At 31.4% G+C, this 13,995-nt stretch overlaps 1 protein-coding gene across 1 annotated transcript in view; it reads left to right on the top strand.

Annotated features, from left to right (window-relative positions):
* Positions 1–13,425, top strand: part of LOC114329304 (vesicular glutamate transporter 1) — a 56,765-nt gene extending 43,340 nt beyond the window's left edge. Inside the window, exons 7-9 of the mRNA XM_050644766.1 lie at positions 905–1,143; positions 10,116–10,289; positions 12,760–13,425. Coding sequence (XP_050500723.1) covers positions 905–1,143; positions 10,116–10,289; positions 12,760–13,029 — 683 coding nt within the window. The 3' untranslated portion in view covers positions 13,030–13,425. The remainder of the gene's footprint in view (positions 1–904; positions 1,144–10,115; positions 10,290–12,759) is intronic.
* The last annotated feature ends 570 nt before the right edge of the window (positions 13,426–13,995 follow it).

Genomic DNA, 13,995 nt, shown 5'->3' with positions numbered 1-13,995 from the left:
AGCGTTGTGGGGATCTATTGGGTTGTGAAGAGTAGGTCCTAAAACCAAAAAAGTTAAGTTTGTCATAAAGTGGGGGACTTTCCATTTTTTAATTAAATTTTCCATTTCCAACAATCGTTTTTTTCGATTATAGCGCAATCTATCCATAATTCGAAAAAATATCTCGAATAAAATTTGCTTATTTTTACGTAAAGAATCCAAATCTGCAACAAAAATTGGGGGCTCCTATTTAAAATTTCGATGTAACCCCCACCCTCCTCCGTGGGGGTCGTGTTTTTTGCCATTTGATAGATTTTTCGATTTTTCAAAAATATTGAATACGTTTATTTTGCAGGTTTTCGATCTGATGTTCATTTCGCGAAATATCGCGGGGTTCGTATTTAAAATTTTAAATTTACCCCCCACACCTCGCCGTGGTGGGTCATGTTTGGTATCATTCGATAGATTTTTGAAAAATATTGAACACGTATTTTTTAGTTTTTCGATATAACGTTTATTTCGCGAAATATTCGCTTTTTTTGTGAAACTTTGTGACTCACCCATTTCCTTACGTCCTGCTCAAATCGTCAGATTTTTGAAATATACACTCTTTTGCATGTACTTAACTTACCTTATCTTAATCTGACGATTTCGAGTTTTTCTAAGGAAAGATTTTTTTTCGGACCCCCTTAACAAACTCCCCTGTATTAATAGCCAATATATTATGGTAGAGGTACATTTACAGGGTACAAGGTTTCTTCCCATGTGATAAACTGACTCACTCGAGTAACTGTAAAATCCCCGCTTGGGCTCCCCTACCATTATTAACTATTGTTTGTTCGTATATTTTACATTTTTAACATGTTTCTCGTTCTATTAGTTTTATCTTAACTATTCCAAACTAATATTATTGTATAATTCACAGGATTTGGAATGGAAGCTACGTTCTTCCTTATAATGGCCTATTCCCATACGATAACCCAAGGAATGACAGCTCTTTCAATAGGAGTTGGTTTCAGTGGATTCGCCATATCTGGTTTCAACGTCAATCACCTTGATATTGCCCCAAGATACGCCAGTATTTTAATGGGAATGTCGAACGGTATAGGAACCATAGCCGGGGCGATTGTACCATATGTAGTTCATCTTATAGTAAAACATAAGGTAAATAGCTAACTCTTTATTATGTATTTGTAATTGTGTCCCTGTATTGAAGATTAGTTTATAAGCAGGGTTGGTACTCCAAGAAAGTAAGAGAGAAAGTAAGTTTTTTTGAAAATACCTACAATATTAGCAAAAAACTAGTTGATGACACAGGAAATCCTAGACCTGATAGTCCGGATATACATGAAATATAAAAATAGATATATCGAAAACTCAAGAAACTCTTAGAAAGAAGAATTAAGCAAGTCAAAGAATTTTAGCTCGAGAACTCATATCAAGAGATAGAAGACCCCCAAAAAAACACGACCGTCTCAGTCTCAACCTCCAAAAGAAACTTAAATATACCTCCGGAATTAGAAAACTGAAAAATGCTCACTTACGTATAACGCAGATAAAAAAATTTGTGTGTGACAATACATTCTTACAAGAAAACATAATTTGGGATTAAGAAGGAAGTGGCTACAAAATCTTTTTCGTCGATATTTTCGCTAAGATATAATTGCATTAAAAGTAGAAACAATGTTAAAATTTCTCTAAAATTTCCTTCAATGAAAACTGTGGGACTATCTAGTATCTAGTGGAACATTATAATTAATGACGTTCGTACAACTTGTGGATGATACTATATTTATTTTTAATCGATTTTTAATCCATTGGAACTATATTTTACGTTTTAAGGTTAATATATAAAAGTGTAAAATATTCCTCATAAATCACATCCATAAAACCAAAGCACAGCTTTGCTGCTAACTCCGTTTCCCTCTTTTGGTGCAACAAATCACACGTCACGGAAAAGCCACTTTAAAATAAAAAGTGATGCCCAGATTATATTTCACAAAGAGCAATGTGCCCGCCAGAGTAGAACAACCTTAACTTTTTCTGCACGGCTGCCTCTGCAGAATCGAGCCCGCTGTATCTGTATGCATGTCATTTTCGCCGTTCCAAAATGATACCATTGTTCATTGGAAGTTTATAACTCAGCAGAAAGAGGCGTTCGAGCGAAATACTAAAGCAGTAACAGGCGTATGTTTGACCAGTTTTAATGTACCGGGAGTCCCAATAAGAATGGCTGTCGGCCATATCTCAGGAACCGTTTATAGTACAGTTTTGAGAAAAAAATATTTATAACAAAAGTCGCCTCGGAAAAAGCCTGGAAAGTATTTTCCTAATTGTAGGTCCACCGCTAGAGGGCGTAATTGAATGTCAAAAATTAAAAAATCAAAATTTTACAAAATTTACCCAATGAAAAGGCACTGGGAATCCAATCATCGTATTCTTCATAAAATTTTGCGCAGATTTGATTTCACAAGTTTAAGTCTACCTTTGTAAATAAGAGGTGGGGGTGAGTGGGAACCTTCTTATGAAAAAATGGCTGTAAGTCCGGTTCTGCTTAATCGAATTTTACATACTTGATCTTGTTGAAAACAGCTCTTTTTCGTCAATGTAAGTGTGTTATTTTCGAAATAGCATAATAAGTAATGTGCAAGCTAGGAGGCGTTATTTAATAATTTTCAGAAATCTAGTTTTCTTTGGAAAATATTAAATACAAGTATGCATTTTTAATCCTGTATTACAAAATAAGACCAAATTAGCAACATAATGCCGAAAACCGTATGTCGATACCTTTTTTCTATCTCGAGATATCTTAAGAAACGTGTAAATTTTAAACAGTTGTTAATGTCACCGGTAAACGAAGTTAAGGAAATGTAGTGTGCTATGGAAAAAACAAAGACACATTTTCCAGATGTAAACGTATATAATTAATTAAAACAACAATAAGACAAACAACACAATGATATAACAAAGAGATAAAAGCAACTACTTACTTAGTGACGACCTAAATATTCAAATTGTTGCCCATCATGTTCAATGCAAGCAATTACTCTTTCAAGAGTAGATTGAACAGCATTCTCAATTTCTGCTTTCGCAATGCTTTGAATGGCGTTGCGTATGCTCTAGATTCTAGATCATGTTTTCTCGAGTAGTGGGCCCAGCGGCAAAAACGAGGTTTTTAATCCGTCCCCATAAATAAAATTCCAAAACAGTTAAATCTACTATTGAAAGAGTAAATGCTTACATCGAAAATGATGGGCAACAATTTGAACATTTAGACAGTCACTAAGACTAGGTAAGTAGTTGCTTTTATTTATTTGTTATATTTTATCGTGTTGTTTGTCTTATTTTTGTTTTAATTGATTATATACAGTTACACATGGAAAATGTTTATTTGTTTTTTCCATAGCACACTACTTTTCCTTAACCCGTCTACCGGTGACAGTAACAGTTATGTTTAGAATTTACACATTTCTTAAGATATTTCGAGATAGAAAAAAGGTATCGACGTGCGGTTTTCGGTATAATGTTGCTAATTTGGTCTAATTTTTTAATACAGGATTAAAAATGCATACTTGTACTTAATATTTTCCAAAGAAAACTAGATTTCTGAAAATAATTAAATACCACCTCCTAACTTGCATATTACTTACTAGGCTATTTCGAAAATAAGACACTTACGTTGACGAAAAATAGCTGTTTTCAACAAGGCCAAGTATGCAAAATTCGATTTAGCAGAACCGGACTTATAGCCATTTTTCATAAGAAGGTTCCCACTCACCCCCACCTCTTATTTTCAAAGGTCGACTTAAACTTGTGAAATCAAATATGCGCAGAAATTTATGAAGAATCCGATGATGTGATCTCCAGTGCCCTTTCTCCCTTTCATTAGACAAATTTTGTAAAATTTTGATTTTTTAATTTTTGATATTTAATTACGCCCTCTAGCGGTGGACTTATTTATAATCATGAAAATAATTTCCAGGGTGTTCCCGAGGCGACTTTTGTTATAAATATTTTTTCTCAAAGCTGTATTATAAACGGTTCCTGAGATATATGGCCGAGAGCCATTCTTATTGGGACACCCGGTACATGTTTGAAATTTAAAAGATATTAATTATAAATAATAGGTTTTTTTCTATTTAAAATAATTTCTAACCCTGGATCGATACTCACCTGACGGACCGCAGACATTCGAATACAATATAGCCCGATCAAAGAACAATCTGACCCCAAAAAAAAATAAAGAAAGGATGAAAATTTGGAAAAAGGTAGTTGAAATTGTCTATTATTATATAAGAAAAAGTTTACAATTCTACATCCCCTCCATTTTACAAAAATTGGGAAATACAGGGTGAAAAATATTTTCTCGTGAGTGAAAAAATATACTTTCAAAATAGGCCCGGAATTAGATAAAATGTCTAATTCTAAGCAACTTTTGTTCTATAGAGTTTTTTCACTACGTCAATACTTTTCGAGTTATTTGCGAGTGAATATGTTCATTTTAAACAAAAAAAAAACATGTTTTTGGACGGTTTTTCGCAAATAACTCAAAAAGTATTTTATCGAAAAAATATTTTACAAAAATGGAGGGGAATACACCCTCTCGAAGATGAAAAAAATACATTCAAAATAAGACCGGAATTGAATAAAATGACTAATTCTAAACAACTTTTCTTTTATAGAGTTTTTTCACTAAGTCAATACATTTCGAGTTATTTGCGAGTGAATATGTTCATTTAACAAAACAAAACATGTTTTTGGACGGTTTTTCTGAGATAACTCAAAAAGTAAGTATTTTAGCGAAAAAAATATTCTTAGCAAAAATATAGCCCATAAAAAAATTTAAAAATTGGTGTATACATGAGGTCTGTAGACCCAGTAGAAGCAGAGTTGCAGCTAATGAAAAGTAGGTTCATCTTCGTCAAATTCCAAATCGAATATTTCAATGTGAAATAACCCATAAACGGAGCACTTTTAGGAGAAAATTAATTTTAACTTTTCAAAGTTTTTAAAAAAAGGTTTATTTTTGCTTTTTTTTTTAACTTGTAATATTAAAAGTAAGTGAATTACGCTCAAAATATTGTTGCTCGCTTTTATTTTTTGGTGAAAAAATCGCGAAAATCACCCCCTAATTAGCATCACATATACATTTTAACATTACCACTTCACAAGTTACTTTGTCTATGTATTATTTATATGATCTGTAAGTTTCATCGGTTCAAAGTGCTTTGTTTTGAAAAAGCTGTAGTTAAAATGACTTGAACGAGTAACTAATCACGAGTTTAGGTAAATTTTGAACAGCCATAGCATAACCAATTTTTGTCTAACAAGAAACCAAAAAATCAAAAATATTCAGAAAAGCAAAATGTACATTTAGTTACTCTTTGGGATTTTTGGTATTCCTAATTGTTTTTAAGTAAATTCCATAAACAATTACGATTTTTTTCAAAATTAAAAAAATGTTTTATTTTAAACCCATTTCTTTTTTCAAAACTGAGCACTTTAAACCAATGAAACTTACAGATAATATAAACAATGCATAAGTAAAATAACTTATAAAGCGGTAACAATTACTTTTATTTGAGAAGCTAATTAAGGGCTGATTTTCGCCATTTTTTACCAAAAAATAAAAGGGACCAACAATATTTTGAGCGTAACTCACTTACTTTTAATATTAGAAGTTTTTTTAAAAAAACAAAAATAAACCTTTTTTTAAACACTTTAGAAAAGTTGTAATGAATTTTCCACGAAAAGTGCTCCGTTTTTTGGTTATTTCACATTGAATTATTCGTTTTGGAATTTGCCGAAGAAGAACTTACATTTCAGTAGCTTCAACTCTGCTTCTACTGGGTCTGCAGACCTCACGCATACACCATTTTTTTCAATTTTTTATAAGCTATATTTTTACTAAGAATATTTTTTCGCTAAAATACTTACTGTTTGAATTTACTCAACCATTTTATCTGGCAACAACGCTCATACCCCTGTCCCCTTGTAACGCCAACTCTTGACTTGTTTTGCCTAACTTTTGAACTTACGATAGCCCTGCACGCTAAAACCTCGCTCTCTTACACCTTCAATCGTCGACCGAAGCGGTCGACTTTCAGAGCACACACGACGTCAAACTGTAAGTTGTACGTTTTCATCACCACAGAGCAAATAAATGGTTCAAACATTGTTTAACATTGACATGTACCATTCGAATAATGTTTTGATAATAATAATATATTCATATTAAAATACTAGAAGTGTTCGACTCATTAAACAATAAATTTTAACCAGTACCCATAGAAATACAACCACTTTCGAAGGAATCACACATCATCTGAGAAAACATACAGTCGTTTTCTGTACCCTGGCGCAAGAAATACGCCACACTGTGGACGACTAGAAGCCCTTTCGTTCACTTACTTTTTGAGTTATCTCCGAAAAACCGTCCAAAAACATATTTTTTGGTTAAATATGAACACATTCACTCGCAAATAACTCGAAAAGTATTGACTAATTGAGTAAAAAAACTCTATACAACAAAACTTACTTAGAATTAGTCATTTTATCCAATTCCGGACTTATTTTGAACGTATATTTTTTCACCCCCTAGAAAAAATTTTTCACCCCGTATTTTCCAATTTTTGTAAAATGGAGGGGATGTAGAATTGTAACTTTTTCTTATATAATAATAGACAATTTCAACTACCTATTCCCAAATTTTCATCCTTCCTTTATTTTTTTGGAGGTTTTCGTAAAGTTTTGCGTTCCCTGATCGGGCTAATAAGCGTCTCTTTGTAAAGACAATTAAGTAAATCGACTTTACTAAGTAAGAAGACATTTACTCCACACACGCACACACACTATACAGGGTGACTGATTAGTGGGGTAAAGCTCCGTAGATCCGTTACAGTAATAGATAGCAATAAAAGTTAATAACAAAAATTGTAGCCAACTTTGAGCTTCACATTTTAAAATTAATTAGAATGTTAGAGGGTGTTCGATAACATAGTGGCAGACCAAACTTATGTTTTTTAAAATGGAACACCCTGTATTTTATTTTATATTCGAAATCTTCTTAACTTCTTCATTACAAAAATATAAAGGTTTGTTACGTTATATATGGTATTTACAAAGTTATGACCAATTGTATATGAAAATCGTAACAAGTTCAACTCACTGTATAAATAAAAATAAGCACAAAAGCAATGGATTATTGATGCAATATTTTTTTATTTATTGTTAAAATTTTCATAAATGATTGATATTTCTAATTTTCTTTATATTAAATACAGGGTGAGTCAAAACGCAAGTACATTATTTTCTAAGTAATTTTAAATGGAACACCCTGTATTTTATATCACTATAAGGCTTCCCCGAATTACCCGGTTAATATTTATTTTAAAATCTTTACAGTGGTATTCAGTCTCGCAGATATTATTTTACTTGTGTATTGTGTATGGTCCATAACGTAACGCATAAATTAATTATTTCGTAAACCGATGACTTATATTATAATATATATTATATATAATAATATATTATATACAGGGTGTTAGTAAATAAGTATGAAAAACTTTAAGGGGTGAACTTTACATGAAAAAAGAATGACAATTTGCTCTATAAACGTATGTCCGCAAACGTATGCTTCGTTTCCAAGGTACGGGGTGTTGAATTTTTTTTTCAAACTGCGAATTTTTTTATTGCTCTAAGACCTTTTAAGCTATGAAAACTAAATTTGGTGGGTTTCAAGAGGTAGTTATTGCGAATTTTTTGGCAAACGTAATTTTTTGCGCATTTTCATCATTGGCGCGCCTACAGGTAATGGTCTCATTTTTTTTAAAGATAAAAATAGTACTCCACTGAAATATTTCAAATTAAAAAATATTTTTCTATTCCACGTTTAATTTATGATAAAGAACTTTTCTTGTCTTTTTTTCATATTATGGTGCACCGTTTTGTACCCGTGCGTACGGGTAACGGCTCGAATTTTTAAAGAAAAAAATAGTACGCCACTATTAGATATGTCAAATTAAAATTCATTTTTGAATTCCTCATTCAATTTACGACAAAAAATCGTTTTTGTCTTTTTTTTCATATGAAGCGCCGTTTTTATGCAAAAAAAAATAAAATATCTTAACGTTTACAAAGTATTTGAAATAAGTTTCTATGCATATTATGTTTAAGCAATGTTCTAAGCGTTAAGATGTTTTATTTTTTGTATAAAAACGGCGCCGCATATGAAAAAAGACAAGAATAATTTTTTGTCGTAAATTGAACGAGGAATTCAAAAATGATTTTTAATTTGACGCTTTTCAGTGGCGTACTATTTTTTTCTTTAAAAAATTCAGACCATTACCTGTACGGACGCCAATGGTGAATATAAAATTAATCTGTCATCTTTAAAGGAGGTAATTTTGAACATTTGTTGTAGCTTTGCACCTAGTTAAAATCTTTTTAGTAATATTTTCTGTTATTGTTCGACGTTGATATTATATTGGAGAGTTCTTGATAATGTATTAAGAAATGAAAAATACGCTCGAAGATGTTTTATTTTTTCGCATAAAAACGGTGCACCATAGGAAAAAAATAAAGGAAAGGTTCTTTTTCATAAATTAAACATGGAATACAAAAATAATTTTTAATTTAAATTATCTCAGTGGCGTAACATTTTTTCTTTAAAAAAATTCAGACCATTACGCGTAGGCGCGCCAATGATAAAAATAAAATTGTTATTTGTTTGCCAAAAAATGCGCAATAACTACCTCTTGAAACCCACCAAATGTAATTTTCATATCTAGACCGGTCTTAGAGCAATAAAAAAATTGGCAGTTTGAAATAAAAATTTCAACATCCTATATCTCGGAAACAAAGCATTTGCGGACATAGGACATAGAACATACGTTTATAGAACAAACTGCCATTATTTTTTTCATGTAGAATTATAAAGTTTTTAATACTTATTTACTAATACCCTGTGAAATAAAGTAATATAATTATTTAAAAATAAAATAGCAAGGATGTGACGTTTGTAACGTTACATTTCCTTTCCATTATCCTTTTTGTCTCAATTAATTTAAATAAAAATTTTTTTTGAACACCCTGTATAAATAATTATGTTAATGTTTATATTAGTGAATAGAAAATTGAATGACTTTTCAAATGAGGTATAATATGACCCTTATTCTCATTTAAAAAAATCATCGATTAGGTCATCAAGCCCAGATTAATGACGTCATTAGTATGACATATATGCCAAAAAATTATAATTTAAAAAAAAATCGAACTATTTCGGGATTTCTCCTTAAAGTCGCCGGTTTACGAAATAATAAATTTATGCGTTACTTTATGGACACACTGTATAAAGTGATTAAAAATTTAGGCCACACATTTTTTAATTAATTTATTAAGATAATTTCGGAAATGCACAATTATCAAACTAGAAACAGCTAATTTAATGAATTCATTAATTATTGGAGTCTTTAATCCCTTTAATAATTTGCCACATACAATCAAGGCAACCCCATTAATTTCTATTTAATTTTAAATAGAATTTGACAGAATATAAATGGAGGCCTAAGAGTAAACATTTACAATAGTGTACAAATTAAGCAATATAAGCAGATTAGCAGTAAAAAATAAGTTTCATTAGGCATTATCAGTAACTACGACAACATTTTTGAAAAACCCAGAAGCAGGTCAATTTTTAATTAAAGGGGGACACATTTCTTACGGTATTTTCGATTATTTATTTTCACCCCTAAGTCAGGGTCAGAATCACCCAACATATTTTAATGTCAACGGGGGTCACATAAGATACCGTTTGAAGTCACTTGCAATTCCTTATAATAATATAATTATTATAGTATTCTTAAACTGTTTAAATTCGGTCCAGTACTTTATTTGAATTATTAGAAAAGTTTTTGCAAAAACTCAGCAAAACAAAGATAACTAGAAAATTGAAAGACTTCAACTATTTTGACAAATAACCAGAGGCGGACGTTAGAATCGTTATTAGTTAAATGCGAAACTATAATAATTTTGGTAATTATTTAATTTATTGCTTAAACCTACCTTACAGTCATATCAGGAGAATTTACTACTACAACTTAAATAAATAAATGTAATATATTAATGTTATTTTTCAGAAAAAAGAAGAATGGAGAATAGTTCTTATAATATCAGCCCTTGTCCATTATTCAGGAATTTTATTTTATGGGTTATTTGCCTCAGGAGAACTTCAAGAATGGGCAGATCCAAAATTTGAAGAAGAAAAGCAATGGAATCAAATGAATGAAGCCATGCCAATTAAAAAACCACCCGTAAGTAAAATTATATAAAATAATTAATATAGAGCTATAGAAAAAAAACATAATTGAGGTAGAGGATGAACATTTTTCGGTGGATATAGTTAATACATTTTAATTTTTTTTTTTGGAAAATCGTATAACTTTTTTGGAAATGGCTGCAGTTCTAATTTTATTTTATTGTGCGTATTTTATCAAAACCATTGTTTCTCATAGTTTTCAGATTTTTCAGTAAGGTGCACCACCGACAAAAATTCGAAAAACTGGTTATTTATGGGGTTTATGAGGATTTTCCCCATTTTATAGATTTCAAAATAGAACCAATTAAGGTTTTTTATAGGTTATATATAATTTGGAGTATCTGAGTCCTTTAGGAGATTAAAAAATGGCAAAAACATTTTTAAACCCCCAAAAACCTGGGTAGTTTTTTTGAGGGATTAGAACGGCCTTCTTTCATTTTTTTTAATCTCCTAGAGGACTCAGCTACTCCAAATTATATAAATATATCCTATTACAAAAACCTGAATTTAATCTATTTTAAAGTCTAAAAAATAGGAAATATCTCCAGAAACCCCCTAAAAACCGTTTTTCGGATTTTTTTAAGGTGGCGAACTTTATGGAAAAATCGGAAAAAAATCTTAAATAAAGTTTTTGGTAAAATACACTGTAAAACAAAATTAGACCTGCATGCACCTCCAAAAAAAGTTTTTGTAGCTTTTTTCAAAAAAAAATAATTAAAATGTATTTTGAGGTTGTGTACACTCAACCTACAGGTCAATAGAAATAGATATGTTTTTCAAACGCCTCAATTTTGAAAGTTTTAAATTGATTGAATTCCACCAAAAAAAAACTAAAAAAATGGCGTTTTTGGTGGAGGAGGCGGGGATATGGGGGTGTAGGGAAAATTGCACCGAGTCTTATTTTATCACATCGAATCAGGGGTCACCAATTAGCGGACCGCGGTTCGCATCCGGACCGTGGGCTAGTTTTTTCCGGACCTCCATTAAATTCAGAATATAATGTTTGGCAATTTTGAAAATGTTTGGTCATAAAATTGTGTACTACATTTGGCTCAAATTATGTGTGCGAAGTCGCTTTATCAAGAATGAACTTTATTAAAAATCGGTAACCTATAGATTTCAGCTAACATATATGAATATCTCAACTTCCTAATGAGAATCAGTTGCACTAAACTCACTCCAAACTTCAAACAGGTTATACATAATAAAAAATCTCAATTTTCTCACTGTTAATTTAATTTTGTAAACAGTTTCTTTCAACGAAAACAATAATTTTAACAAATTTAAAATTGCCTTTTTGGCCCGAAAATATATTTTTAGGTTTATTGGGTAATTCTAAACAAAAAGGGTCTCTTGTTATATTTCTGAAAAGTTAATAGCTTTCAAGTTACAAGCGATTTAAAATCTGAAAAATTCGAAAATACGCATTTTTGATGCTTGAAAACTTGATATATTTATGTAAAATATTAGTTTTCAGGTAGCCAACTAATTTCAAGGTGGCCAACATTTAATTTCAAGATTTCAACGAGTTATTTCAATATAGACCGTTGTTTTTTATTTGTTAATTATACGCCTTCACTCGACTTTTAAACTGCAGCGCGTCGCACTTTAAGGTGCGTCTCTGTCGCACTTATACATATTATACGTATATGTACTTATGCGAAAAATTCCGAACAAATACTTGACATTTATTAAAATCTTATAATTTATTATAACCATAGTTTTTTTAATAATCTATTTATTTATTCAATTAATTATTGCCACTGTACTAATTAAACACACCAATCATAGAGTGCGATACGCACCATAAGTATAGTGCAACGCTCCGCCGCGGCGACTTAAGGGTCGAAAGGACGTGCATAATTAATAAATAAAAACAACGGTTTATATTAAAACAAGCCCCGATTACTCGTTAGAATCTTGAAATTTAATGTTTAAACTTCAATTTAGGCACAGGCACAACCGCAAAAATAATAATTTAATTTTTCAAGCTACTAAAATGTTTTTTTCGCATTTTTCAGATTTTAAATCGCTTAAAACTACAAATCTATCAAGTTTTGAGAAAATGACAGAACATTTTTGTTGTTTAAGATGACCCCAAAATGCCAAAATGCTGGCAAAAGGTGATGTTTTGAATTTCTTAAAAAAAATTGGTAAACAATTTCTGTCCAAAAATTTCGCCCAGAACCCTTCTGATTTGCTAATAGGGGCTATTTTTTAACAAGAATCCGCCCAGGAACCGAATCAGAGAACAACCAGACACAGGTAGCATTAAATCCGGATTAAATCCGGACCGCGGAAGTATCATAGGTTTTCGAAATGGACCCTCAGGAAAACTAATTGATGACCCCTAACATAGAATGTAAAAAAATTAAAAAAATTTAAGTCCGGGAGTGAGGTCATTTTGCCTATCTTAACACTTTAATATATGGTTTTTACTTATATGGTCAATTCAAATGTTTTAGCCTCAAAATGGATTAGTTCAACGTCAATCCAGCAACGCCTCCAACTACGGATCCGTGGAAACACCTCTTCCGCCGCGGCCTCCAAGACCTCCATCGCTAACATCTCAAACGTTCCCGCAAGAAACAACTGTCGAATCTCAACCGGAGGTACCCATGGTTCCCGCCGGAAATCCCTTCCGGTCATCTTCAAATCCGTTCCGGCAAGAACCCGTTCAACCAACGGCTCAAGATCAGTATTTACACGGCTCCATCACTGATAGGACGTATTAGAACTACGTTGGGTTCGCGGTTATTGAATGTTTTCTTGGAAGATATATATGAATGTTTAAAAAATGTTTGATTTGGTATGTTATTGTTAAAAAAAAAGATTGTTTGTATAGTACACCTAAAATATGTACCTAGAACATTTAAGTCGGTTTAAAGTTGAGTTCAGATTCTACATATTTATAGTCATATGATTTGTTAAAAAAATCAAAGACCATTATTCATACAACTCAAATTTGAATTTTTTTTCCAAAATACTGATTTTTTTTCTTTTATTGTTGAAGAATAATAACACGTAAAAATTTTATTTTGAGTTAAGCTACTAAATATTATTTTTACATATAGTTTACTAACTTCTATACAAAAGTGTTAATATTGTTTTTCGTACAGTGGCTATTTGTGACATATTGTGTCCATCTATTTGTCTTACAAGGCTCTACAGTGTTTTTTATTTTCTTTCCTAACGGACTAGGTCTTGAACAACATCTTGTTTCTTCATGTACCTTACCGATATTTTCTTGATTTTTTCTATAAAGCCCAGACATATCAGGTAATTGTCACAGAATGGTGTGACACAAGGGAACACAATATATTATTGTTGCTTTATTTCGTAGATTAAGCAAAGGCTTTCGTTTCAGTAAAATGGGATCCTCCCTGGACTATAATGGAAAATATGGTAATACCTAACCATACAGTTAACCTAATAATAAATATATATGATAAAAACTCAGCCAAAGTTAAAACACACGCAATATATTCAAATATGTTCAAAAAAAAACAAAGAAAGGAACTAGACCAACTTTCCATACTATCACTATTGTTATACAATGGGAAGGAGGAGGAAAGTACTAGACGAATGGGATGGAAGAATCACTATAGAAGGCAGAAAAATCAATAACTTGAGATACGCAGATGACACACGTATGACTGACTGACTGACTGCTACTCAGAAATCAAGCGTACATTAGCAAA

This window comes from Diabrotica virgifera, chromosome 2 (genome assembly GCF_917563875.1).
Source record: "Diabrotica virgifera virgifera chromosome 2, PGI_DIABVI_V3a".
Lineage (NCBI taxonomy): Eukaryota > Metazoa > Arthropoda > Insecta > Coleoptera > Chrysomelidae > Diabrotica > Diabrotica virgifera.
Note: the sequence above shows the minus strand (reverse complement) of the source record. Positions and strands in the feature narration are given on the sequence as shown.